This window comes from Oncorhynchus clarkii, chromosome 19 (assembly GCF_045791955.1).
Source record: "Oncorhynchus clarkii lewisi isolate Uvic-CL-2024 chromosome 19, UVic_Ocla_1.0, whole genome shotgun sequence".
Taxonomy (NCBI): domain Eukaryota; kingdom Metazoa; phylum Chordata; class Actinopteri; order Salmoniformes; family Salmonidae; genus Oncorhynchus; species Oncorhynchus clarkii.
In genome coordinates, this window is record NC_092165.1 from 7,349,660 (window position 1) to 7,373,428 (window position 23,769).

The following is a 23,769-nucleotide window of genomic DNA, read 5'->3' on the forward strand; positions in this document are numbered from 1 at the left end:
GCCTGAAATCACTGGAGCAGGGGAGACTGTCTACTCTATCCTAAACAAATTTAGATAAGACCTGGATTTTTTGATCATGCTTAGTTTTAAGAAAATGAGCGCTAAGTATTAAGAAAATAGCGAGCTCAGTGAATGGGAGATAGGGGTAGAGTCTTCTTAAAGAAGGAAATGTATTAATGTATAAAAGATGGTGTCAGCGAGGATGAGCGTTAGCCAATTAGAAACCTTATTGGGAGATAGTGGTTTGAAAGTAGTGGTTTGGAAGATCGTGACAGCATCGTGGTGTAAACGGGGCTGTTACAGTACTCATCGGACATATACTGGAAAAGTGAGAGAAGTGCATCTGGGAGAAGATATACAGTGGGGCAAAAAAGTATTTAGTCAGCCACCAATTGTGCAAGTTCTCCCACTTAAAAAGATGAGAGAGGCCTGTAATTTTCATCATAGGTACACTTCAACTATGACAGACAAAATGAGAAGAAAAAAATCCAGAAAATCACATTGTAGGATTTTTTATGAATTTATTTGCAAATTATGGAGGAAAATAAGTACAAATATTTTTTTGTTGTTTACAGACAGATAATTCCACTTATAATTCACTGTATCACAATTCCAGTGGGTCAGAAGTTTACATACACTAAGTTGACTGTGCCTTTAAACAGCTTGGAAAACTCCAGAAAATGAGGTCATGGCTTTAGGCGCTTCTATTAGGCTAATTGACATAATTTAAGTCAATTTGAGGTGTACCTGTGGATATATTTCCAGGTCTACCTTTAAACTCAGTGTCTCTTGGAGTGACATCATGGCAAAATGAACAAAATTGTAAACCTCCACAAGTCTGTTTCATCCTTGGGAGCAATTTACAAACACCTGAAGGTACCACGTTCATCTGTACAAACAATAGTACGCAAGTATAAACACCATGGGACCACGCAGTCATCATACCGCTCAGGAAGGAGATGCGTTCTGTCTCCTAGAGATGAACGCACTTTGGTGCGAAAAGTGAAAATCAATCCCAGAACAGCAGCAAAGGACCTTTTGAAGATGCTGGAGGAAACAGGTACAAAAGTACCTATATCCACAGTAAAACGAGTCCTATATCGATATAACCTGAAAGGCCGCTCAGCAAGGAAGAAGCCACTGCTCCAAAACCACCAACAAAAAAGCCAGACTACAGTTTGGCTTAAGGACAACAAAGTCAAGGTATTGGAGTGGCTATCATAAAGCCATAATCCCATAGAAAATTTGTGGGCAGAACTGAAAAAGCGTTTGCGAGCAAGGAGGCCTACAAACCTGACTCAGTTACACCAGCTCTGTCAGGAGGAAAGGCCAAAATTCACCCAACTTATTGTGGGAAGCTTGTGGAAGGCTACCCAAAATGTTTGACCCAAGTAAAACAATTTAAAGGCAATGCTACCAAATACTAATTGAGTGTATGTAAACGTCTGACCCACTGGGAATGTGATGAAATAAATAAAATATTAAATAAATCATTCTCCCTACTATTATTCTGGCATTTCTCATTCTTAACACCCCGGCCATCCTTCAATCTAAGCTAGATGGCCTCATTGTCAAACACAAATTATCAAGGAACCTACCAGGTACAACCCTAAATCCATAAACACGGGCACCTTCATAGACATCATCATGACCAACCTGCCCTCTAAATATACCTCTGCTGTCTTCAACCAGGATCTCAGCGATCACTGCCTCATTGCCTGCGTCCGTAATGGGTCAGCGGTCAAACGACCCCCCCCTCGTCACTGTCAAACGCTCCCTAAAACACTTCAGCGAGCAGGCCTTTCTAATCAACCTGGCCCGGGTATCCCGGAAGGATATTGACCTCATCCCGTCAGTAGAGGATGCCTGGTTATTCTTTAAAAGTGCTTTCCTCACAAACTTAAATAAGCATGCCCCTTTCAAGAAATGTTGAACAAAGAACAGATATAGCCCTTGGTTCACTCCAGACTTGACTGCACATGACCAGCACAAAAACATCCTATGGTGTACTGCATTAGCATCAAATAGCCCCCGCAATATGCAACTTTCCAGGGAAGTTAGGAACCAATATACACAGTCTGTTAGGAAAGCAAAGGCTAGCTTTTTCAAACAGAAATTTGCATCCTGTAGCATTAATTCCAAAAAGCTTTGGGACACTGTAAAGTACAAGGAGAATAAGATCATCTCCTCCCAGCTGCCCACTGCACTGAGGCGAGGAAACACTGTCACCACCGATAAATCTACGATAATCGAGAATTTCAATAAGCATTTGTCTACGGCTGGCCATGCTTTCCACCTGGCTATTCTTACCCCGGCCAACAGCTCTGCACCCCCCGCAGCAATTTGCCCAAGACCCCCCGCTTCTCCTTCACCCAAATCCAGACAGCTGATGTTCTGAAAGAGCTGCAAAATCTGGACCCCTACAAATTACCTGGGCTAGAGAATCTGGACCCTCTCGTACTAAAATGATCTGCCGCAGTTGTTGCAAACCCTATTACTAGCCTGTTCAACCTCAGAGAGTGACCAACTACAGATCAGCTACAACAACCTGACTAAAGAGAGAGTCCAGCTACAGACCAGTTACAACACCCTGACTAAATAACGAGACCAGCTACAGACCAGTTACAACAATGACTAAAGAGAGAGACCAGATACAGACCAGATACAAAAACCTTACTAAAGAGAGAGACCAGCTACATAGGGAGAGAGATGATCTCATGAGAAGGTTCTCTAATCGTTTACTTAATATATGATCATGACATCAATTGCACATTGCGTTGTTTAATAATAAGAGGTGCATAATAATTAAAAGTTAAATGTTTTTGTCTTGTAGACCAAACCTGTCCTGAAGGCTGGCAGAAGTTTGAATCCAGTTGGTACTTCCTGTCTACTGAGACTGAAACCTGGAAGGAGAGCAGACAGGACTGTCTGGAGAGAGGAGCAGACCTGTTGATCATAAACAGTCATATGGAACAGGTGACAGAGAGAGAATTTTAACAAAAGCACAGATTAATAAATAAAGGAACACTGTCCTTTAACATGGTCTACCAGATTCCTGATCAAATGTGATTGGATCTTTAAAGTGTGACCTGCAGTTGGACAAAGACAGAGGGCAGTACAGAACGCTGCACAGACAGAGCTGCACGCTGCACACAGGCAGAGCCGCACGCTGCACAGACAGAGCCGCACGCTGCACACAGGCAGATCCGCACGCTGCACACAGGCAGATCCGCAAGCTGCACACAGGCAGATCCGCACGCTGCACACAGGCAGATCCGCACGCTGCACACAGGCAGATCCGCACGCTGCACACAGGCAGATCCGCACGCTGCACACAGGCAGATCCGCACGCTGCACACAGGCAGATCCGCACGCTGCACACAGGCAGATCCGCACGAGGCACACAGGCAGATCCGCACGCTGCACACAGGCAGATCTGCACGCTGCACACAGGCAGATCCGCACGCTGCACACAGGCAGATCCGCACGCTGCACACAGGCAGATCCGCACGCTGCACACAGGCAGATCCGCACGCTGCACACAGGCAGATCCGCACGCTGCACACAGGCAGAGCCGCACGCTGCACACAGGCAGATCCGCACGCTGCACACAGGCAGATCCGCACGCTGCACACAGGTAGATCCGCACGTTGCACACAGGCAGAGCCGCACGCTGCACACAGGCAGATCCGCACGCTGCACACAGGCAGATCCGCACGCTGCACACAGGCAGATCCGCACGCACGCACAAACGCACGCACGTCTGTAAAGTTCCACTTTTAAACCTCTGATAAAGATGCAGACAGATTTCTTACAAACTTCTGAATATTTCCTCAAACTGATGTCACACACAGACAACATAGAGAGGAAAATAATCCCCTATATGGGCATTGATTGCCAGTCATGGAGTACAAGCCATAATGTCAGTTCCTTATGAACAATGCCACAAACAGGCCTTGCGAAATACGACGTCCGGCTTGAAAGTGATTGGGTACTTAAAACATTCTCTCAACTGTAGTGGACCACAGACAGACATCAGAGAGGTACCAGTGGAGACGCATATCAAAGCAACTACTCAACTACTAGTAATCATACAGTAGATATTACAATTAGGAGTCAGTTAGAAAGGTAATCATAAGTAAGTTAATACTATATGTAAATGCTACAATAATTTATATTACAATAAGAGGTCAGACAGACTGAATTAGTTGATTAATTGATTGATTTGGGTAATCATTGATATTCGGTACGATTAGTTAAGATGGCCGAGTACGTCAACAAACAGGTGATTGAATTAAATGAAGTTACTGAAGAAAACAGGAACAAAGCAACGAGGAGCGTGAAGAGTGAGACCCAACTCTCAGGTAAGGACAAATAATTATGTGTATCTTATTCTCTCTCACACACACTGTAACACACACCTAACAACACACACCTAACAATGCAAACACACACTAATACCACATAATAGAAAAACACTTGTACATTTTTATTGTTCTTTTCTTCTGGGTGGTTCAGTTGGTACGGAGCTTCGTGTTCAAAACCTGCTGGGGTCAAGTTCACCAAAATGTATCAATTCAATGTATTATTTCACTTCAGTTTTAAATATTAAGGAACTATTTATATACGAATATTGGAAAATAACCATTTTTAAACAACAGCACAGTGGACACCCCGCCGGGGTTGTAAAAATGTAACCACTCTCAAATTCATAGACAGAGCTACAGTATGTTTTCAAGGACTGATCACCCTGGAGATTAAAATGATTGTTTCAAACATCTGAGGCTACACAGTGTTCGTTTACAGTTCCATGGTAGAACAAACGTATATTTTGGGTCCTGATGGGTTTAGAAAGTTAAACTAAATCTCATGAGGCGTTTACGTTTTAAGTTACATTCTTCAGAATCAATGGGGAAATATCATTCATTTAAATGTAAAAAAAATAATGTGATTTACGCAGATTGCCCATTTAAATCATGCTACAGCAATTGCAGATTGCCCATTTAAATCATGCTACAGCAATTGCAGATTGCCCATTTAAATCATGCTACAGCAATCGCAGATTGCCCCTTTAAATCATGCTAAAGCTGCATGTAATTTCTTCACACAGTAGCTTCCTGTTTTCAGAATTGAGATGACAGCACTCTTGAGGAAACTCTTGCTGCCAACCCTAAATCGGGGGAAAACCAATGGCACAATGGAAATGTTTGTTTCTCAAAGTTTGAATCATAATCATTAGTGATGAAGGAGGATGTGTTGTGTTTTAATCATAGTCATTAGTGATGTAGGATGTTGTGTGTTGTGTTTTAATCATATTCATTAGTGAAGTGGGACAATGGTGTGCGTGTTCCTTTGCAGATGGAAGAACAAGACTCTACAGGATGGCTGCTGTGTGTTTAGGAGTGCTGTGTGTTCTACAAGTTATTCTCAACATCTCCTTGAGACTGGCTTTCTGTGAGTGAGGTTGTATCCCAAAAGACACCCTACTAGGGGAATGGTCAATAGCAATGCTTTTAATAGGGATTTGGGATGCATTTGGAAAGTATTCAGAATCCTTGACTTTTTCCACATTTTGTTACGTTACAGCTTTTCTCTAAAGATGTATTTTATCCTCATCAATCCACAAAACAACACAATAGCCAAAAACGACATAGAAAAAACATGTTATTAGAATGTTTTACAATTTATTAACAATGAACAAATGAAGCACCTTTTGCAGCGATTACATCATCAAGTCTTCTTTGGTATGGCATTCAGGCCAAAAAGTTCATTCTTGGTTTTATCAGAGCAGAGAATCTTGTTTCTCATTGTCTGAGAGTCCTTCAGTTGTCTTATGGCAAGCTCCAAAAGGGCTGTCAAGTATGTTTTACTGAGGAGTGGCTTCAGTCTGGCCACTCTACCACAAAGGCCTGATTGGTGGAGCGCTGCAGAGATGATTGTCTTTCTGGAAGCTTCAAAAGAGGAACAATGGAGCTCTGTCAGAGTGACCATTGGGTTCTTGGTCACCTCCCTGACCAAGGCCCTTCTCCCCCGATTGCTCAGTTTGGCCGGGCGGCCAGCTGTAGGAAGAGTCTTGGTGGTTCTAAACTTAATCCATTTAAGAATGATGGAGGCCACTGTGTTCTTGGGGACCTTCAGTGCCGCAGAAATGTTTTGGTACCCTTCCCCAGATCTGTTCCTCGACACAATGCTGTCTGGGAGTTCTAATAATTCCTTTGACCTCATGGCTTGGTTTTTGCTCTGACATGCACTCTCAACTGTGGGACCTTATATAGACAGGTGTGTGCCTTTACAAATCATGTCCAATCAATTTACTTTACCACAAGTGGAGTCCATTCCAGTTGTAGAAACATCTCAAGGATGAACAATGGAAACAGCATGCACCTGAGCTCAATTTCGAGTCTTATAGCAAAGGGTCTGAATACTTATGTAAATATGGTATTTCTGTTTTTATTTTAAGTTAAATTAAACAAAATTGTGTTAGTCACATGCGTTGAATATACAACAAGTGTAGACCTTACAGTGATATATGCTTACTTACGAGCCCCTAACCAACAGGGCAGTTTAAAAAAATACAGATAAGAATAAGAGATAAGTAATTAAAGAGCAGCAGTAAAAAAAATAACAATACAGGGTGGTGCCGGGACAGACTCAATGTGCACCGGTTAGTTGAGGTAGTATTTACATGTAGGTAGAGTTAATTAAAGTGACTATGCATAGATGACAACAGAGAGTGGCAGTGGTGTGGAGAGGGGAGGGGGGCAATGCAAACAGTCTGGGAGGTCATTTTACTTGATGTTCAGGAGTCTTATGGCTTGGGGGTAGAAGCTGTTAGAAGCCTCTTGGACCTAGACTTGGTGCTCCGGTACCGCTTGCAGTATGGTAGCAGAGAGAACAGTTTATGACTAGGGTGGCTGGAGTCTTTGACAATTTTTAGGTTCTTCCTCTGACACCGCCTGGCATAGAGGTCCTGGATGAGCTTTGTATGCATCTCTGTGTGTGGAGTATAGGTGGTCCAGAGTTCTTTTCCCTCTGGTTGCAGATTTAACAAGCTGATAGACATTTGGTAAAACTGATTTAAGTTTCCCTGCATTAAAGTCCCCGGCTAATAGGAGCGCTGCCTCTGGGTGAGTGTTTTCTTGTTTGCTTATGGCGGAATACAGCTCAGTCAATGCCATCTTGGTGCCAGTCTCTGACTGTGGTGGTATGTAAACAGCTACAAAGAATATAGATAAAAACTCTCTCGGTAGGTCATGTGGCCTGCAGCTTATCATGAGAAACTTTACCTCAGGCCAGCAATAGCTCGAGACTTCCTTAGATATAGTGCACCAGCTGTTGTTTAGCAAAATACATAGACCGCCGCCCCTTGCCTTACCAGATTCCGCAGTTCTATCCTGCTGGTACATCGTATAGCCAGCCAGCTGTATGTTGATATTGTCTTCATTCAGCCATTCACTCCGTGAAGCATAAGATGTTATACATTTGATGTAAATGTATAAGATGTTATACATTTACAAAAATGTACAAAACCTGTTTTTGTTTGTCATTATGAGAATTGTGTGTAGATTGATGAGGAAAAACAATATTTGAATCAATTATAGAATAAGGCTGTAACGTAACAAAATGTGGAAAAGGGGTCTGAATACTTTCCGAATGCACTGTAATGCATTACGTTTGACCAGAGCCCATAGGACAGATATGCATTTCATGATCACACCATAGTTCTGTACTCACAAAGCAAGGATCACAATTCAGACTTGACGTTACACAACGTGTGGGACCAGTAGTTTGTTAATATTTTTGACACACACAAAAAAATATTGATTTCATTATTACTGAAACGGGATCCAAGTGTTGTATATAAAGATCCAGTAGATTTGGAAAATTGGAGGTCTATTACACTTCAGTGTTGTGATGCAAATATTCTAGCTAACTGCTTGGCGCATAGAAATAAAAAAGGTTTGAACAGTTACTATTCATCCTAATCAGACAGGTTTTTTTACACGAACGATACATTGGAGATAATATAAGACCAGTGCTGGAAACAATAGAATACTATGAAATGTCGGAAAAACCAGGTGTGCTTTTCATAGCTGATTTTGAAAAGGCTTTTGAAAAAGTACGACTGGAGGTTATATATAAATACATGGAATATTTCGATTTTGGAGAATCTCTTATAAAATGGGTTAAAGTTATGTATAGTAACCCTATGTGTAAAAGAGTAAATAATGGCTACATCTCAGAAAGTTTTAAACTGTCAAGAGTAAAACAGGTTTGTCCACTATCGAGCATATCTATTTATTATTGCCATCAAAATGTTAGCTGTTAAAATTAAATTCAACAACAGGGATTAGAAATTCATGGCTTAAAAACAAAGGTGTCATTGTATGCTGATGATTCATGCTTTATTTTAAAACCAGAAATAGAATCCTTCATCAGCCTCAAACAATCTAGACACTTTTTCTGTCCTCTCTGTATTAAAACCAAATGATGATAAGTGTGTGTGTGTATATATATATACACACACACACACTTATCATGTATTGGACCACTAAAAAAATGCAACTTTTATATTACCGTGTAGTTTACCAATAAAATGGTCTGACAGGGATGTGGACATACTCGGTACACAAAACCCAAAAGAAAGAAATGATCTCACTCCAATCAATAGGAAATTAATAGAAAGTTAGCAAAAATAGATAAGATCTTGTTATCATGGAAATGATGAACTCTTTAGTCATATCACAGTTTAACTATGATATTTTATTTGGAATGGCAAGCCAGACAAAATTAAAAAGGGCCTATTTATATCACGAACATCAATTTGGAGGGCAGAAATTATTAAATACAAAAGTTATACTTAAATCTGAAATGGTTGTCCAGCAAATTACTGTAGTAACAATGTCTCACCCCATGTTCAAGAATGGCCTTTTCCCCTTATTCAGATTGCAGCTGCTCACTTCCGGTTGTATTAAAGTGTAACCATCTCCAAAATATCATTATTTTTTAATCACGCCTTAGAAGGTTGGTTGCAATTTCAGTTTAATCCATCTGAAAAGAAAGAACAAATAAATCAAGCAATATTGGAGGTTAAATTCAAATATACTAACTAATTAAAAAAAACGTATTTTTCGATAAAATTGTCAAAAAAGGTATAATCTTTGAAAATGCTATCATGAATAGGACTGGTGGAGTTATGTCACACATGCAGATAACACAGACATATGGAAAGGTCTGTTCTAACCAAATGTACATACCAACTGATTGCAGCATTGCCACAAAAATGGAATAGGTAAGTTGAAGGGGGAAAAAGTACAGAACTTGTCTGTCGGCATTAAAAAAACAAAAATGGTTAAAGAAGTTTGTGATAAATAAAGTAAAAGGACCAAAAAATAGACAGCTGTGCATATAAATGACAAAATAGTGGGGAAGAGACTTTCAATGTACCGATTCCATGGCACACGGTTAATGAATTGACAAACAAAACAACGCCGGATTCAAAACTCTACTTTTTCAATTTAAATGATCGTACAACATTTTTGCAACCAATAGAAGGTTATTTATATGGGGGATACAATCTTCCCAGCGCTGCAGATTTTGCTGCAAGGAGGCAGAGTCATTAGATCATTTATTTTGGTACTGTCCATATGTAGCTCGTTTTTGGTCACAGGTCCAGGAATGGCTGAAGAATTGCAAAATGTACCTAGAACTAATACTGGGTAATTTGAAAAGTCAGAGTCAATCGATCAATACTATAATTATGATTTTAGAAAAAATGTTTCTTTAATTTACAATCTCTAGAAACTATGAGAATAGAAAGATTCCATACTTTTGTGAAGCATCACAGCACAGTTGAAAAATATATTGCAAATAGAAATCCCTAATGGATGGTTTTAAGAGATTGATGGGAGAAGTTGAATGGAGCTGAAGGGTGGGACCAATAACAACAAGATAACAAACGTAAAACATACATGGTCTGTAAAATGTAAATAGGTTCAGAAATGTTGTGAAATAGAGCAGGTACAAATATACAGTGGGGCAAAAAAGTATTTAGTCAACCACTAATTGTGCAAGTTTTCCCACTTAAAAAGATGAGAGGCCTGTAATTTTCATCATAGGTACACTTCAACTATGGCAGACAAAATGAGAAGAAAAATCCAGAAAATCACATTGTAGGATTTTTAATGAATTTATTTTCAAATTATGGTGGAAAATAAGTATTTGGTCACCTACAAACAAGCAAGATTTCTGGCTCTCACAGACCTGTAACTTCTTCTTTAAGAGGCTCATCTGTCCTCCTCTCGTTACCTGTTTTAATGGCACCTGTTTGAACTTGTTATCAGTATAAAAGACACCTGTCCACAACCTCAAACAGTCACACTCCAAACTCCACTATGGCCAAGACCAAAGAGCTGTCAAAGGACACCAGAAACCAAATTGTAGACCTGCACCAGGCTGGGAAGACTGAATCTGCAATAGGTAAGCAGCTTGGTTTGAAGTAATCTACTGCGGGAGCAATTATTAGGAAATGGAAGACATTCAAGACCACTGATCTCCCTCGATCTGGGGCTCCACGCAAGATCTCACCCTGTGTGGTCAAAATGATCACAAGAACAGTGAGCAAAAATCCCAGAACCACACGGGGGGACCTAGTGAATGACCTGCAGAGAGCTGGGACCAAAGTAACAAAGCCTACCATCAGTAACACACTACGCCGCCAGGGACTTAAATCCTGCAGTGCCAGATGTGTCCCCCTGCTTAAGCCAGTACATGTCCAGGCCCGTCTGAAGTTTGCTAGAGAGCATTTGGATGATCCAGAAGAAGATTGGGAGAATGTCATATGTCAGATGAAACCAAAATATAACTTTTTGGTAAAAACTCAACTCGTCGTGTTTGGAGGACAAAGATTGCTGAGTTGCATCCAAAGAACACCATACCTACTGTGAAGCATGGGGGTGGAAACATCATGCTTTGGGGCTGTTTTTCTGCAAAGGGAGCAGGACGACTGATCCGTGTAAAGGAAAGAATGAATGGGGTCATGTATCGTGAGATTTTGATTGAAAACCTCCTTCCATCAGCAAGGGCATTGAAGACGAAACGTGGCTGGGTCTTTCAGCATGACAATGATCCCAAACACACCGCCCGGGCAACGAAGGAGTGGCTTCGTAAGAAGCATTTCAAGGTCCTGGAGTGGCCCTGGAGTGGCCTTGTCTCCAGATCTCAACCCCATAGAAAATCTTTGGAGGGAGTTGAAAGTCTGTGTTGCCCAGCAACAGCCCCAAAACATCACTGCTCTAGAGGAGATCTGCATGGAGGAATGGGCCAAAATACCAGCAACAGTGTGTGAAAACCTTGTGAAGACTTACAGAAAATGTTTGACCTCTGTCATTGCCAACAAAGGGTATAGAACAAAGTATTGAGATAAACTTTTGTTATTGACCAAATACTTATTTTCCACCATCATTTGCAAATAAATTCATTAAAAATCCTACAATGTGATTTTCTGGATTTTTTTTCTCATTTTGTCTGTCATAGTTGAAGTGTACCTATGATGAAAATTACAGGGCTCTCTCATCTTTTAAAGTGGGAGAACTTGCACAATTGGTGGCTGACTAAATACTTTTTTGCCCCACTATAAATCTAACTGGATGGACATCAGAAATAGAGGAAGGACTGAAAACAAACTAAATATAACTTTTGTCATATAGATTGTGTCTGTAAAATATGTATAAACTTAAGGTAGAAACCTAAGTGTTAATGTGTATTAGTTTACTCCAATTGGGGGAGGGGTGATAGGGTCTGTGGGGAATAATAAAGGTGTATTCTACAATGTGTATATGTATGTACACATGTATGAATGTTTACGTATATTTTTATGTGTATATGGGTATGTGTATGTGTATGTATATATGTAGATAGGTGTATATTTACCAAAAACATATCTGGGGGATTGGAAATGATGCAGACAATTGCATTGATGGAAGCAAAAATGGATGGACCCCAAAAAAAGTATTATAATAATGTTGACATTGTCCACAGAGAATTGAGTAACTACAGTAACTGGTGCCCTTGGCCTTGTATAAGTCACTGAACAATGTAAACACCACAACCAGGACTGTGTTCCAAATAGGACCCTATCCTCTTTAAAGGGCACTACGTTTGGCTAGGGTACATAGGGCTTTGGTCCTCGGTTCTGCACTAAAAAAGGAATAGTGTGGTATTTGGGACGCATTACATTCAGGAACCTCTTTGTTTTTCAGCTGGCTATAACGAAAAGAAGAACCATTTAGAGAACTGTTACAACACCACTGGTCTGGTGCAAGACAGAAACCAGCCAGATACCAGTAGTGGTATCATTGACCTGTGTACAGACAGAGACCAGCTGCAGAAGGAGAGAGACCAGTGTCAGACGAACATGAACCAGCTAGAGAGGGAGAGAGACCAGTTACTGAGGGAGAGAAACCAGTTGCTGAGGGGCAGAGACCAGTCAGTTACCAGTAGTGGTATCATTGACCTGTGTACAGACAGAGACCAGCTGCAGGAGGAGATAGACCAGTGTAAAAATAACATGAACCAGCTAGAGATGGAGAGAAACCAGTTATTGAGGGACAGAGACCAGGCAGAGAATACAGATAACAAAAACCAGTTACAGGAGCGTTATAATGCCCTGACTAGAGACAGGGACATTTTGAGAAACAGGGTCAGTGTTCTGACCAATGAGAAGGTGGCGCTGGAGAAGAGGCTCTCTGAGCATGGTAAGTAGTCAAGTCAGTCACTAGGGCTGTATCCCTCTTCTCTACATTTCATTCTCCAGTCTGACTTCAAAGATAGTAAATGTAAATCTGTGACACTCAGAATAGTATGATATGTTACGTTTGGTATGGTTACATAAGATAGAAGGTTACTTGCTTACTTGCAAAAACAAAAGGAGGAAGGATGGGTGGCCATATTATATTATGCAACCGTCTAGCAACCCAAAGGTTGCGTGTTCGAATCACATCATGGACGACTTCAGTATCTGTAACTTATTAGCAACTGTGCAACTACTTGACACTTTTTAACTACTTTGCCACAATATACTTAGCATGTCAGCTAACCAGTCCCTTAACTCTAACCCTAACCCCGAACCCTAACCTTAATATCTTACCTAGTTTAGGTTAGCAACCTAGCCACATAGCTAACATTAGCTACAACAAAGTGAAAACATTTCATAAGTAACTGATGATTGACATCAACAAAATAAAACACACCATGTGAAATGGAACATATCATACTAAATGGAAGGAGACAGATTTATGTTTACCATGTTACGTCCAGGGTGGAACCTGCAGTGCACACAGGATTCACCAATAGTTAAATGACAATGTAAAAAAAAAATATTCAATACAATAAACAAGTGTTATATATTTCACATATTATTTACATTTCTTCATCAGGGATAAACATTTGTCGGAAAATCAGAAAAACTTGCCCAGACGGTTGGAGGCTGTGGGGATCCAGCTGTTACTTCCTGTCTACTGAGATGAAAACCTGGGAGGAGAGCAGACTGGACTGTCTGAACAGAGGAGCAAACCTGGTGATCATAAACAGCAAGGAGGAACAGGTGAGGGAGTGAGTGAGTGAGTGAATCAAACATCTCTTGGTCAGTAATGTATCTTACAGTATTTAACACATGCAGTCTATAGTAGTTGACAATATCAGTATCTTTCTCACAAACAGGAGTTTCTCTTTGGCCTCAATAATAAGAGAGCCTGGATTGGGCTGTCTGACTCTGTTACTGAAGGGACCTGGAAATGGGTGGACGGCACACCACTGACCACCCCAAGGTAAGAGACAAATGCTCTAACAACACTGACCACCCCAAGGGAAGAGACTACAGGTCTAATAACACTGACCACCCCAAGGTAAGAGACTACTGCTCTAATAACACTGACCACCGCAAGGTAAGAGACTACCGCTCTAATAACACTGTCCACCCCAAGGTAAGAGACTACTGCTCTATAATAACACTGACCACCCCAAGGTAAGAGACTACTGCTCTAATAACACTGACCACCGCAAGGTAAGAGACTACTGCTCTAATAACACTGAGCACCCCAAGGTAAGACACTACTGCTCTATAATAACACTGACCACCCCAAGGTAAGAGACTACTGCTCTAGTAACAATGACCACAGTGTAAGGAGTTCAAGGTGAGATTTGATCCTCCAGACTTTTAACAAATGACATATTGCTTCAAATCATATTTCCACTCATAGATGTCATTCCACGAGCACTGAAGATATATCATAGAAACCAAGTACTATTTGCAAATGAACATTTTATAAAAAATAACACAAATAAAGTTGTGTTTGTTGGTCCAAGCTTGACTGTTTACTTTGACCTCTTTTTTTGTTGATTTTAGCTCTGACTGTAAGCAATGGATCTCTTGCACTGGTTGAATGTACACACTAAATAAACGCTACCCACACACTCACTAGAATCTACCCACACACTCGCTAGAATCTACCCACACTCACTAGAATCTACCAACACACTCAATAAACACTACCCACACACTCACTAGAATCTACCCACACACTCACTAGAATCTACCCACACTCACTAGAATCTACCAACACACTCAATAAACACTACCCACACACTCACTAGACTCTACCAACACACTCAATAAACACTACCCACACACTCACTAGACTCTACCAACACACTCAATAAACACTACCCACACACTCACTAAACACTACCCACACACTCACTAGACTCTACCCACACACTCAATAAACACTACCCACACACTCACTAGACTCTACCAACACACTCAATAAACACTACCCACACACTCACTAGAATCTACCCACACACACTCGCCAGAATCTACCCACACACACTCGCCAGAATCTACCCACACACTCGCCAGAATCTACCCACACTCGCCAGAATCTACCCACACTCGCCAGAATCTACCCACACTCGCCAGAATCTACCCACAGTCACTAGAATCTACCCACAGTCACTAGAATCTACCCACACTCAATAAACGCTACCCACACACTCACTAGAATCTACCCACAGTCACTAGAATCTACCCACAGTCACTAGAATCTACCCACACTCAATAAACGCTACCCACACACTCACTAGAATCTACCCACAGTCACTAGAATCTACCCACACACTCGCCAGAATCTACCCACACACTCGCCAGAATCTACCCACACACTCGCTAGAATCTACCCACACACTCACTAGAATCTACCCACAGTCACTAGAATCTACCCACACACACACTCGCTAGAATCTACCAACACACTCGCTAGAATCTACCAACACACTCGCTAGAATCTACCCACACACTCGCTAGAATCTACCCACACACTCGCTAGAATCTACCCACACACTCGCTAGAATCTACCCACACACTCGCCAGAATCTACCCACACACTCGCCAGAATCTACCCACACACTCGCCAGAATCTACCCACACACTCGCCAGAATCTACCCACACACTCGCCAGAATCTACCCACACACTCGCCAGAATCTACCCACACACTCGCCAGAATCTACCCACACACTCGCCAGAATCTACCCACACACTCGCCAGAATCTACCCACACACTCGCCAGAATCTACCCACACACTCACTAGAATCTACCCACACACTCACTAGAATCTACCCACAGACTCAAACACTCAGACATACTACATTGATACTCCCACACACACACACTCAAAACACACACACACACATATTGATGCCACACACTCACACATACACAGCTTCACACTTTTCACATGCAGTGCTGCTACTCTGTTTATTATCTATCCTGATTTCCTAGTCCCCCTTACAGTTTCTCAGTCGCTTTGGTGCATTTTTCACATCATCCCTAACATGTGCAAAATAATACGTGCATTTCTCAGAACAATTTGTACAAACTGCAATATACAATAGATATATTTCTAAAGCTAGTCAGTCACTAAAAATCCTTAGTACTTCTCTCAAAAGTAAATATTCATGCCAATGATCATGTCAGTGCCATCTGAATAATAAGTCATTGAGTCATTGTTCACGAACAAGGTCGTCAAAATGTTTAGGCATGTTGTCACTGTAACTGTGTACTTTGACAGTATTACCTGATGTAAACTTAGGCTACAGTTTGGATGACAGTTACTGTACTGAAAATGCACAAGGCTGCACTTCTATAGCATATATCAATTTCAACAGTACTATTTACATATTACTGTATGTGGGTTATTGATTGAAAGAGACTGGACAACCCAAGGGGCACAAAGGAAAAAAAACTAGAAAGAAATTAGAAAGAAACACAGGAAACCACCCCTAAGGCACAACTTTGCCCGCAGCACTGTTGTGCTGTCTCTACACATCCAGACGTTCCTGTCTGTCGACCCACATATTCTCATCCACATCACACCGGATATTTTCCCTTCCAATGCAACGTGGAAAGAAACTTTTGGAATGCCTTATCCATCCTTTGCAGGCGTCTACTGTGATGTCCTCACATGCTGAATCCATTGCAGCCAGCAGGGTCATCTGTGTGTGTGGCTGACGATCGTACACCTTCCACCTCCATGCTGAAAATAACTCCTCAATTGGGTTAAGGAATGGTGAATAAGGTGGGAGGAATTCTATGAGCATCCTCGGGTGGGTCACAAACCATTGCCTTATGATGTTTGATCGATGGAAACTCACATTATCACAAATGACCACATACTTTGGCAAATCCTCTCTAAACAGACCCCTCTCATCATCAGGGATGAGAGCCCTGTAGAGAGTCTCTAAAAAGTTGAGTAGATGCTGGGTGTTGTATGGCCCTATAAAGGGGATATGGGTTAGGACACCATGCTCCGAAATAGCAGCACACATGGTGATATTTCCTCCCCGTTGGCCTGGCAAATCCACAGTAGCTCTGTGACCGATGATATTCCGACCCCGCCTTCTGCATTTGATCAGGTTGAAGCCAGCCTCATCCAAGTATACAAAGTTGTGAGAGGGTTCACTTGATTCCAACTCCATTATACACTATATCCCAGAACACACAGTTGAATTTGTTTTGGTAAGGAAGAGTGACATAAAATGTACATATATTGCATGTTCCTTCCACAGCAATGGAAATGTGTGCAGTTTATGCTTACTGTACTATGTATCACTATAAAATGTTGCTGTAAAGTAGTTACATAGATATATGTTTTACCTGTAGATACTGGTACCGTAGCTCCTTAACTCTGTCCTCATTCCTTTGGAATGGTACACGGTACAGCTGTTTCATACTCATCTGGTTTCCATGCAGCACCCTGTCAATGGTTGAGATGCTAACCATATGGATGTTTTCAAAGACTTCGTTGTCTTCTATAATGGTCCTTTGTATTTCCCTGAGTCTCATGGCATTGTTTGCTAGGACCATGGTGCAAATAGCCTCCTCCTGTTGAGGTGTGAAAAGGCGTCCTCTGCCACCGGTTTGAGGTAATCTTGCAGTCCTATGTAGGGAAAAATGCGGTGATGCATCGCACACTTTCACATGGACAAAAACTATGCGAACACACATTTTACTGTAAAACATACAGGTGGGTGCATGTAAGGTGCAGTATGTATCTGTATAGAGTACATCTCTGTATGCTGTGAAATACAAGTGGACTACTGTAATATGAAGCATTGTAGGAAGTATACAGTATACTGCTTATATACAGTAACAGTGCACTGTACATTGGTGGACATACCTGTTCTCTCTTCGAAACGTTTGAACTATTGAGGACATTGTGGATCTCCCAATATTCGGCTGCACCCTTCGACCCGCCTCAGCCATTGTAAGGCCATGATTGACAACATGGAACACCCCCCGATCCACATTGATGGAACAGTAGTGGAGAGGGTAGCAAGTTAAGTTCCTCGGCATACACGTCACAGACAAACTGAATTGGTCCACTCACACAGACAGCATCGTGAAGAAGGCGCAGCAGCGCCTCTTCAACCTCAGGAGGCTGAAGAAATTTGGCTTGTCACCAAAAGCACTCACAAACTTCTACAGATGCACAATCGAGAGCATCCTGTCAGGCTGTATCACTGCCTGGTACGGCAACTGCTCCGCCCTCAACCGTAAGGCTCTCCAGAGGGTAGTGAGGTCTGCACAACGCATCACCGGGGGCAAACTACCTGCCCTCCAGGACACCTACACCACCCGATGTTACAGGAAGGCCATAAAGATCATCAAGGACATCAACCACCCGAGCCACTGCCTGTTCACCCTGCTATCATCCAGAAGGCGAGGTCAGTACAGGTGCATCAAAGCTGGGACCGAGAGACTGAAAAACAGCTTCTATCTCAAGGCCATCAGACTGTTAAACAGCCACCACTAACATTGAGTGGCTGCTGCCAACACACTGACAATGACACTGACTCACTCCAGTCACTTTAACAATGGGAATTGATAGGAAATGATGTAAATATATCACTAGCCACTTTAAACAACGCTACCTTATATAATGTTACTTACCCTACATTATTCATCTCATACGTATATACTGTACTCTATATCATCGACTGCATCCTTATGTAATACATGTATCACTAGCCACTTTAACTATGCCACTTTGTTTACATACTCATCTCATATGTATATACTGTACTCGATATCATCTACTGTATCTTGCCTATGCTGCTCTGTACCATCACTCATTCATATATCCTTATGTACATATTCTTTATCCCCTTACACTGTGTATAAGACAGTAGTTTTGGAATTGTTAGTTAGATTACTTGTTGGTTATTACTGCATTGCGGAACTAGAAGCACAAGCATTTCGCTACACTCGCATTAACATCTGCTAACCATGTGTATGTGACAAATAAAATTAGATTTGATTTGATCTGATCTACAATAGTGGCCCTTATGTCATCAGATATGCGCCTATGTCCTCTTCCTCTGTTTTGCCTTCCACCACGCATCCTTGCTCCTCTTCTTCATCCGCTTGGCTGTTGACCCTGTTTGTTTCCTGATCCATCCATTATTGAAAAATTGCAACTCTGTGTTGTGGTCTGTCTATATATGCTTGCCAATTGATTCTTCATGAGATGCACCTTTGAGCAATTTAGACAACTGGTTGAGTGTTGGTTGAACTAACACTTTACATTCCTTCATGAGTGAGGGTCAATTTCACCTGCACGATTCATCAATTCACGTTTTTGTACAAAAGGTCTAATAGAAATGTGTAAATCTATGCTTGACAGTTTATGACAAATAGTTCAACAATTTTGCATGTAATGGCTTATGCAAGGAACTAATGCCTAGATGTTTTGAGGGGTAAGACTATTCAACAGAGAACCATCTACTATATTTTGATCAACATGACATGAGCAATTGATAATGTGGAAAAAAGCTGACACTTGTACATTATCAATTGCAATTTGTTCAAAGGAATAAGAAATTGCTTTAATGATGTGCACAAGTGACTAGATGATTTGGAATTTGTACAAGTAGTATCAAGAATTGCACTTTTGATCTAAGAAATGCACCAAAGCGACTGAGAAAAACTGTAATGACCTCAACTACCTCGTACCCCTGCACATAGACTCGGTATTCCTTGTTGTTGTTATTTTATTGTGTTACTATTTCCTTTTTCTATTTAGCTTTTTATCTCACATTTTAACTCTGCATTGTTGGGAAAGGACCCATAAGTAAGCATTTTACGTTAAAGTCTACACCTGTTGTATTCAGAGCATGTGACAAATCAAAATGTTTATTTTATTTTCTCTGTCTTGTTTACCCTGTAGTTACTGGTACTCACAGCAGCCTGATAATGGTGGTGACAACCCAGCAAATGGGGAGGAGGACTGTGTTGAGCTGAACACAGAAACCTGGCGTCCTGCAAAGACATGGAATGACCAGTCATGTTTAGACCATCGTTACTGGATCTGTGAGAAAAGGGTTTAACATCACCATGACAACAGAGGAGACTGGTGGGAGGGCAGGCGGATTTATTTTAATTGCTGAAATGCAATTTATGGACCAGTATCAAACGCATCAAACATATTTTAAACACATGTTTGGCTCCGTTTCCTGAATTCCATTCCATCCATTACAATGAGCCTGTCCTCCTACAGCTTCTCCCACCAGCCTCTTCTACATGACACCATATTGTAACACAGATACAGATACCTGCGCGGCCTAAATGAAGTGGCTTGCAATCTTGGCCTCGCACGCTAGCAGTGAAAATTTGGCAGCAACATAACACTGTGTCTCACATCTTACTGCTTTCTTCAGTGCGCTGTGCTCTCCTCACACCAAATAATCACTTTTTAATATTAATTCAATGAATTCATGATTGCATTGTCAAAGAAAGCCCAGTTCGAGTGGCGTCAATTTTCTCTAGTTTAAGAGTCTGTAGACATACTGTAATCTGTAAAATAATTGTATTCAATGTTTTTAATATAAACATGTTATGTGATTTGCCATAGGCTTGTGATTTTTCCATTATCAATTATTACATAAATTGCTTTAATAAGAAGAACTAAGGCACAGATGAAAAAAATAAAGGAACATTTTCCTTTACAAGGTCTTCCAGCTTCCTGATTGAATGTGATTGGATTGTTAAAACAGTGTGACCTGGACACACACAGAGGGCAGCGCAGTACTGAATTGGCACACACACACACACACACGGTGTTCTGTGAAGTTCACCTTTTAAACCTCTGATTAAGATGCAGACAGATTTTCTTCATACACTTTGAAATAACTCCTAACACTCCTAACACTCCTAACACTCCTAACTCCTAACACTAATGTCACACTCAGACAGTATTTAAAAAGGCCATCGAAGGCATAGAGAGAGAGAGTCATAATGTGAACTCCATTTGAAGGCTGGGGAAGCCACAAACAGGCCTGTCAAAGTGATAGGATGAAAGACTGTGCTCCTCATTACTTGTTGTCATGCAGCTATCGTGTTATATCACTCTGTTTAGAATATCCTGTTAGGTCTACCAACTTCCTGCTTGAAGGTGATAGGATTCTTAATACATTCTTTCAACTGTAGTGTACCATAGACAGACATCAGAGAGGTACCAGTGGAGACGCATATCAAAGCAATTACTCAACTACTAGTAATCATACAGTAGATATTACCGTTAGGAGTCAGTTAGAAAGTAAGTAAGTAAGTTAATACTATAAGTAAAAGTAAAAATCATATATATTACAATAAAAGGTCAGATATTGATTGGGGAAATCATTGATATTCGGTACGGTTAGTTAAGATGGCCGACTACGTCAACAAACAGGTGATTGAATTAAAATAAGTCAATTAAGAAAAACGGAACAGAGCAACGAGGAGCCTGAAGACTGAGACCCATCTCTCAGGTACAAAGAATTATCTTTCTCTCTCACACACACAGATTCAGACAGGTATGAACGCACAAACCAAACACACACACGTATGCTGGCATGTGCACAAACATTAATAGCACGTCATATAAAAAACACTTATACGTGTTTGTATTGTTCTGTCTTCTGTGTGGTTCAGTTGGTACAGAGCCTGGGGTTTATAACCTGCTGGGGTCACGTACACTAAAATGCATCAATTCAATATTGGAACTATGTAGAACTATTTAATAAGATCAATTGAAAATAATCTTTATAACGACAACACAGTGGATACCCCACCACTGTTTTTGGTAAACAGCTGAGGGTCTAGTAACCTGAAACATACTCTGTGCACCTGGTGACCTGCCCGCTTTTTTCCGCTCAGAGAAGCGTAACCACTCTCAGAAAAATGTACACTGCCCGGTCTCTCTCGCCCCCCGGTAAGCACAGGAAGTTGGCGCAGGCCTCCTACCTGGCTTCGCCACACTTCCTGTGTGCCCCCACCCAAGACATTTTTGGGGCTGACTCTCGAGCTTCCATCCACGCCGCCGTGCTGTCTCCTCATACCAGCGCCTCTCTGCCTTCGCCGCCTCCAGCTCTTCTTTGGGGCGGCGATATTCTCCAGGCTGTGCCCAGGGTCTTTTTCCGTCCAATTCGTCCTCCCATGTCCATACCTCCTCGCGCTGCTCCTGCTGCCGCTTCTCTCGCTGCACCTCTCACTCCCCTGGCTTTGCCCAGGGTCCTCTCCCTTCGAGGATTTCTTCCCAAGTCCAGAAGTCTTTGTCGCGCTGCTCCTGCTGCTGCCCGTTACCACGCTGCTTGGTCCTGTTGTGGTGGGTGATTCTGTAACGGTTTTCTTGCGGTGAAGGAGAGGCGGACCAAAACGCAGCGTGGTTTCTATTCATGGTTCTTTAATAAAGCACTTCACATGCACAGACTAACAGAACCGTGAAAACCTAAAACAGCCCTATCTGGTGCAAACACAGAGACAGGAACAATCACCCACAAACACACAGTGAAACCCAGGCTACCTAAGTATGATTCTCAATCAGAGACAACTAATGACACATGCCTCTGATTGAGAACCATACTAGGCCGAAACATAGAAATACCCAAATCATAGAAAAACAAACATAGACTGCCCACCCCAACTCACGCCCTGACCATACTAAATAATGACAAAACAAAGGAAATAAAGGTCAGAACGTGACAATGCAGATGCCAGACAATTTTATCACATTTTGTTACAGACTTATTCAAAAATTGATAGAATCATTTTTCCCCTCATCAATCCACACACAATACAACATAATGACAAAGTTTTTAGAATTTTTAGCAAATGTATAAAAAAAAATCATAAACAGAAATACCTTATTTACATAGATATTCAGACTCTTTGCTAAGAGACTTGAAATTGAGCTCAGATGCATCCCGTTTCCATTAATAATCCTTGAGATATTCTACAACTTGATTGGAGTCCCTGCTCAGTAAAAGACGCGTGGCAGTCCGCCTGGAATGCTGCAGAGATTTTGGAGACACCAAAAGACTCTCAGACCATGAGTAACAAGATTCGCTGGTCTGATGAAACCAAAATGGAATGCTTTGGCCTGAGTGCCAAGCTCCATGTCTGGAGGAAACCTGGCACCATCCCCACAGTGATGCAGGATGGTGGCAGCATCATGCTGTGGGGATGTTTTCAGCAGCAGGGACTGGGAGACTAGTCAGTGTAACGAGTGTCGTCGGGAGAAGGAGAAGAGGACCAAAGTCCAGAGTGGGACGTATTCATAATACTTTTAATAATGATGAATACTGGAACAAAACAACAAACCGACAAACGAACAGTTCTGCAAGGTGCAACAAAAACACTAAACAGAAAATAACTACCCACAACCCATAGTGGGAAAACATGCTGCCTAAGTATGGTTCTCAGCTGCCTCTGATTGGAAACCATACCAGGCCAAACACAAAAATACAAAACCTAGAATACTAAATCTAGAATGTCCACCCATACTCACACCCTGACCAAACTAAAATAGAGACATAAAAAAGGAACTAAGGTCAGGACGTGACAACTCATCTCATATGAATATACTGTACTCAATACCATCTATACCATCACACACTCACTAAGGTCAGGACATAACAACGTGACAGTCAGGATCGAGGTATTTATGAACGGAGCAAAGTACAGAGAGATCCTTGATGAAAACCTGCTCCAGAGCGTTCAGGACCTCAGACTGGGGTGAAGGTTCACCTTCCAAAAGGACAATGACCCTAAGCACAAAGCCAAGACAACGTGAGAGAGGCTTCAGAACAAGTTTCTGAATGTCCTTGATTGGCCCAGCCAGAGCCCGGACTTAAACCCGATTGAACACCTCTGGAAAGACCTGAAAATAGCTG

At 41.6% G+C, this 23,769-nt stretch overlaps 1 protein-coding gene across 2 annotated transcripts; it reads left to right on the forward strand.

The window, feature by feature from the left end:
* Nucleotides 1–4,021: 4,021 nt before the first annotated feature.
* Nucleotides 4,022–20,565, forward strand: LOC139374104 (C-type lectin domain family 4 member M-like). 2 transcript variants are annotated; one of them, XM_071115099.1, is made up of 6 exons: nucleotides 4,022–4,364; nucleotides 5,359–5,454; nucleotides 12,261–12,755; nucleotides 13,437–13,603; nucleotides 13,720–13,826; nucleotides 19,788–20,565. In XM_071115099.1, exons 1-6 carry the CDS (start codon nucleotides 4,262–4,264, stop codon nucleotides 19,945–19,947), a joined length of 1,128 nt encoding a protein of 375 aa, XP_070971200.1. In that variant the 5' UTR covers nucleotides 4,022–4,261; the 3' UTR covers nucleotides 19,948–20,565. The 2 variants fall into 2 exon arrangements, with proteins under 2 accessions (XP_070971200.1, XP_070971201.1); XM_071115100.1 differs by lacking the exon at nucleotides 5,359–5,454 and having other exon boundaries at nucleotides 4,025–4,364.
* Nucleotides 20,566–23,769: the final 3,204 nt, after the last annotated feature.

Coding starts and splice junctions, on each gene's coding strand:
- LOC139374104 (XM_071115099.1), top strand. CDS start 4,262: ATGGCCGAGTACGTCAACAAACAGGTGATTGAATTAAATGAAGTTACT. Junction 5,455..12,260: donor CTCCTTGAGACTGGCTTTCT/GTGAGTGAGGTT, acceptor TTTGTTTTTCAG/CTGGCTATAACGAAAAGAAG. Junction 12,756..13,436: donor GAAGAGGCTCTCTGAGCATG/GTAAGTAGTCAA, acceptor TTTCTTCATCAG/GGATAAACATTTGTCGGAAA.